This window comes from Vollenhovia emeryi, unplaced genomic scaffold (genome assembly GCF_000949405.1).
Source record: "Vollenhovia emeryi isolate VEMERY1.0 unplaced genomic scaffold, V.emery_V1.0 DF940055.1, whole genome shotgun sequence".
NCBI lineage: Eukaryota > Metazoa > Arthropoda > Insecta > Hymenoptera > Formicidae > Vollenhovia > Vollenhovia emeryi.
In genome coordinates, this window is record NW_011966311.1 from 15351 (window position 1) to 21465 (window position 6115).

At 36.3% G+C, this 6115-nt stretch overlaps 1 protein-coding gene across 1 annotated transcript; it reads left to right on the forward strand.

The window, feature by feature from the left end:
- Positions 1-3677: 3677 nt before the first annotated feature.
- On the forward strand, positions 3678-5648 carry LOC105556400 (the record flags this gene model as incomplete). The annotated part of the gene is made up of 3 exons (XM_012003489.1): positions 3678-4116; positions 4834-5128; positions 5232-5648. Coding segments are annotated over exons 2-3 (694 nt in total), but the record flags the coding sequence as incomplete, so codon positions are not given.
- Between the last annotated feature and the right edge of the window lie 467 nt (positions 5649-6115).

Sequence of the window (6115 nt, forward strand, 5' to 3'; positions counted from 1 at the left end):
GGGGGAGGGAGAGGGAGAGGGGGAGAGAGAGGGAGGGAGGGAGGGAGAGAGAGCGAGCTTGCGCTGTAGATATACAGGGTGTCTGATAAGTTTGTTCTCAACCGAAATATGTAGATAGATTAGGGTAAGCTGAAAAGAAAAATCATATACCATGATGCAAAATCCACAATAGTTATTGAGTTATTAATTATTGCGTCTAAGCGAATGAACGCGCGGAAACAGGCTCCAACTGTAGGCCGGGCTCGGTGGGCGTAGCGGGCCGCACGCGCTCGTCATCCCCCAGTCAGAAATGATTTGTCGAAAAGACGTTTCGACATCGAAAATGAAGATCGAAAAATTTCGAAATTTCTATTCGAATGACTCGATGAATTTTTGACTCCAATTTCGATTGATTTTCGACGTCAAAATAGAAACTCGAATCGATCTTCCTAATCCAATATCCCAATAAGAAATGATGTTGAATCGACGTCAATTCGACGGTGTCGATGTCGATTCGACGGCGTTTCGACGTCGATCGACGAATCATTTCTCACTGGAATTGAGAAATCTTGTAATTTATTTAAAAGATATAAGAATAAAATATAAATGAAAACGTTCATCAATTTATATAATTTATGGCAGTAGTAATAATACTACTGCGAAAATTTTGAATTAATAAAATAGACGTAAAGAAATGATAAAAAAGTCAATTAATTAATATATATATCATTAATTTTTTTATATTATTAAATTTAAATTTATATACATATATATATAAATTTAAATTTAAAAAATTAATGATATACAATATAAATGATTACATTTTTATTCAATCATTTCTTTACGTATATTAATTCCAAATTTTTCAGAGTGTTACTATGTTATTGTCATAGTAATTATATAAATGGATGAATCTTTTTATTTATATTTTGTTCTTATTTCTATATGTATTGTAATATATATATATATATACAATAGGTATTTACAATACAATATATTACAATAGGCATTTACATTACATAAGTACAATAGTTATATCTTCAGGAAGGAAAGACATTTCGAGTTTTACATATAATAATAAAAAAGGGAGAAGATAAAATATATGAATCGTACAATAATGGTAAGTTTTATAAATAGTAAATACATATATTGATAATGTGTCGCGCCGTATCGCGCCGCGTCGCGCCGTGTCGCGAGTCGCGAGTCGCGAGGCCCGGTCTGTGACGTCGCGCTTGACGACCGGTCGCTAAGGACCGGTATCGATTTATCGATTTTCTTAATAACAGCTGATATGTGTACACCATATTCGAGTCTGGCTTTCGTGCGGACGTGCCTGGACTTCCGCTGTATTCTTTACGAATAAAATATGTTTCTTCCTACTACAAGAGGACTGGTTCTTTTGTGCGAGCAGGAGCACGGGAGTGCGCGAGTGCGGAGGATTGAGTGCGGGAGTGCATAACAAGAAATTAGTCGACTACTTGCTATCGTCGAGTAAATACGAGTTGTGTGTTAGGCTGCGGTCAACTTTACGCTACAAATACTTCAAAAGCGTTCTTCTCCTTTTTTCTTATTAAAAGGAAGGAAAAGAAAACCGCTTCGAAACATTTGTAGCGTCAAGTCGACTGCAACCTTAATAAGTTATGTGTTGTGTGTTGTGTGCGTCTCTTTTGTGAAGTGAATAAAATAGTAACATAAAAAATACTTCCGATTAATTATTCAGTGTGGATCTCTATTAGTGAAAATGTATGAGTTGATCTGTATTAGTGAAAATGTATGTTAAATTTAGTGAAAGTTACAATGAACTTGCTCTAAGCTACGGTCCATCAGAAAATGCATCTTTCTCATCGTCTTTTTCAAGAAACTAAAGCAACACGAAGTCATCGAATCATCTCTACATCATCTCTGCAAGGTAAGAGCGCGAGTGAGAAAGAGAGAGAATGTGTGTGTGTGTGTGTGTACTAGCGCGTCGCGATTAGCTGATGGCAGCGTCGTCGCGGGCGCTCTTGCCGTAAGCGCCCGCGCGCCGCTCCTGCCTGCCTCTATCTGGCCCGTCATTCGATATCTTTTCCTCTTTATAATTCAAAAACTAAGCTTCGGAGAAAATTTTGCAAGAGGAAAAATCATTTCAGAATTAAGTTTAGAATACGACATTTTAAGGACAAGTGGTTGTTCTGAATCACCCTGTATATTCAATAAATTAATATTATTTAGAGGTATATTGGATGTGAGGGATTGCCGGTCCAACCGTGAGTAAGTCAAGTTTATTATCTAGGTTTGCATTCGTAGGTTTTACGGCGATTCTAGAAGGTTCAAGAGTGATAGATAAATTATTTAACTCTATGAAATCTCGACCAACGATAATGTCTGAGGACGTTATAGATTCGTCCAAGACATGGAGACGAACCAATGCTGTAAAAGCTGGTAACGCTTCTAATTTAATTGTAGCGTCGACAACATTCAAAATTTTTATAGGAAATCCATTAATGGCTTTAAGCGACGGAACAGTTGACGCCGTAAGACAAGTTTGCGGAAAAAATCTTTTGAACGCGTTTACATTTATATTGTACAGCAAAATTAATGTAAATTACGACGCTGGGCTTCCTGTATCGAGGAGAGCCTTAAGGTCGCAAGAGTAATTGTTTAACTCTTTTACCTTCAGGATGGCAGTATCGGTAATCAGTTGGTTTCGCGGGGCTTCCACGAAAGCGATGGTGTTGGACCCGTGTGAGGTGTCTGCTTCCTGAGATGGAGTCTCGATGACTGCGGCGATGAGAGGCGGTGGCTTCGACGCGGCAGGTTTGGGAGAAGCATCCTTCTTCTTCAGTTTATAATTACATAAATACAATAAATTAATATTATTTAGAGATTACAATAAATTATGTGTGCATATTATTTGTAAATGTCTCTACATTATCAATATTATGCAGATAATACAGCTAAGTATCAATAGATGGCATTACAAGTGGCCCATAAAACCATGGCTGACGACAAAATCCCCCTCCCCACCAGTGCTTCACCCCCGCGTCTACAAGCTGATCTTATTGTTAATGTTCCCTCCTTTACCTCCGTGGCAACGGCAAGCGCGAGCGGCGAGCGGTGGGTGGTGGGAGACGAGCGGCGAGCGGAGAGCGGCGGGTGACGAGCGCGCGTGGCCCGCTATAGCCGGAGAGCTGGTGAACATTTTGTTAAGGTTGTTTTATACAAGCTGAAATTTTGTAAAAAGTTATTTTTTCCCTACCTGAATAAGAATTTCCCAACCTGCCTGGCCAGCGTTGGTTAGAAGTGCACCCATAATTTTTTAAAAGTGTAAAAAAAATGTTAAAACCAACATGAAGTATACAAGTTGAAATTTGAATTTTTAAAAATTTTATACTTTTTTGAGTAAGAAAAAAAAGGGCAGGCGTCCTGGTTGGTTCGAACCTATTGGCAGGCGATCGTAAAGTTGTATTATTAGTGGTGGTGCTTAACTTTTATTTCATAAAGGTATTTCATAGCATCAGAAACATGTTGCAATTTTTACAATGTGTTTCTAATGCTATAAGAGTAATGTATGTTGAAAGCTAGGCTGATTTAACAAATAAAACAGTATGAAAAGTAGTAAATAATGTTTTCCGTGAGTGCGACGGAGAGAAGATTATGCAGACGCGCGCGCGACAGTAAGAGAGAGCGTATATGTAAGATACATATACAATATATATAGTAGGGTTCTGATTTTATTTTATCTCTTAAATATACGTGTAAATGTTTATTCATTTATATTTACTTCCAGAAAAACGTTTGCACGAACCTATATTTACCATACTGTTTATTAAAATTCGTCTTTCCGAATATTTTCCTGTTTTTTATAAACCTTTATCAAAACAAAGTCCGACCGCTAGAAAATTAGAGCTAGTTAGAAGTTAGAAGTTTTGAAACAGTGGACAAGCACGTTTCGTTATTCTAAAACTTATTCTGAAATAGCAGATTTAACATCTTTTATATTATTTTTCACTGTTTCTTGAAAGTTATACCGCTTGTGTGTATCAAATTAGTGAGACACCCGCCTAGCATGAGAGATCCAGATTTCAATCCTATCTGAGGTAATATTCTTTGCAGTAAGAATTCTTTACAGTGATGGGGAAGACAAAATGCTTAAAAGTATGTAAATTTTATTGTTCCACCAAAGAAACTGTAGTTTAAGACCGACAGTGCTTAGTGCATAGGAATGTGTTGGAAATGGTACATGAATAACATAAAAATTCACACAATAAACCATTAGACTATCTATGTACATCTCCTGCTCGGATCGTTGACTTTTTTATTTCGTATTGATTTATATCGCTTATATTTACAATATTAATTATTAGTGTCTTTTGTAGAGCGAGATTAAATTATGAAGCAGAGACTGGCCTCTGTCTCGGGAGAGACGCGGGGATATTAACACAAAGCGCGCGATTCAGATGGTCAGGATTGTCTTTATTCGCGGCGATCCGCTGATCCGAATATTACAGAGTACAAAGTTACGGTCCCGATAAGTTTACTTCGAGTATGACTCCGAGAGTGTGTCTCTCCGCTTTGTCGCCGGTGCTCTTATTTTCCTCGGGGAAACGCTACTCGACCAATCGGCGGTCTCCACGCACAGCGGTCGGTTTTCGCCGTCCGCGTTCAATTTGTCGATGTTTATCGATTGTGACTTTTCGGAGGACGTCTCCGAAAGCAACGGTCTCCTCTACCGAATAATATTGGTGACGGGCGATATTTCGCCCGTTATAAGAGACTCAAAACTTTTCGCCTACACTTTTATATACTTTTGTTTTTTATTAATTACAATTATTTCTATTACTAATTACGTCCAATGTGTATTTTTTTTAATAGGTACTTAATTAATAAAATATGGCAACAAGCAATTTAGTCTGTGTCATCTGTAGAAAAAACACTCGTGACATGAAAGTCATTATATTCACTAATGAAACTTTAACAAAAAGATGTAAAATATCAAAAATTCGTAAAAATTTTGGCTTAAAATATGAAGACGTTGTTTTACCTACCAGTGTGAATGTTACAGAGGGTTATCATGTATCATGTTATAAGAATTATATTGCCCTAAAGAAAAAATATTACGATGAAGAAGAAGCATCAACATCATCCGACGTATCTTCATTTGAACCAAGTATTAAAACACATTTAAAATATATTAAATAGTAAAAAAGGCAGTGATGTAACTCTTAACATGTGTTCATTCGTGATATTTTATTTTTAAGTTTTTATTACAGATATTATGCGCCCTGTTGAAGATACATCTCAACAAAATGCAATCCCATGCGAGATAGTGACGCCTGATGCAAATATTATTGATCCATGTGAAGTATCAACCTACAAAGAACAATATGTATCCGCGGATGAGACATTAGAAGAAGCACAAAGTTTCAAGAAAAATGAAACACCATGTTATTTTTGCCAAAAAAGATATAAAAAACACAAAGGACGATTGCAGCCGTTACAAACTGGACAAAAAGAAATCCTCAAGGAAAACCTACATAAATATTCCGAGTTTCTTAAAGATTCTGAAGTTTTAAAAAACCTAGGAACTTCACCAAATGAAATTCATTACCACAAAATCTGTCGCGTTGATTTCTTCAATAAATTAAAAGCAATTGCCACCAAAAGACTGCAAACAAGTTATCATATAAGTAGAAATTGTCATAAAAAAGCCTTCGAGGAAATATGTAGCTTTATAGAGGAAAATGTACTAGCAAAAGAGCATTGCTATTTATGGAGTTATTTAAATAATTATTATATGGCTGCGATGACAAAATTTGCAGGACACGATGACGAATACAGTATTACTTTTAATGAACAACACTTACAAAACAAAATAATTGGAAAGTATGAAAATGAGATTAAAATAATTACTATGCACAATAAAAAAATAGTTATGCCGATAAATCACACAATAGATGATGGTCTATTTTCACTCTTAAAAGACAAAGATATTCTTCAGAATGCCGCTTTAATTTTACGACGATAAATCCTAAACATAAGAAAGACTGCATTGCCAACAATTTTGAAGACTACTGACTTATTGAGAGGAGAATGCTCAATACCGCAAGAAATAACTGATTTTTATACGGCATTATTGGGTGGTTTCCAACGTCGA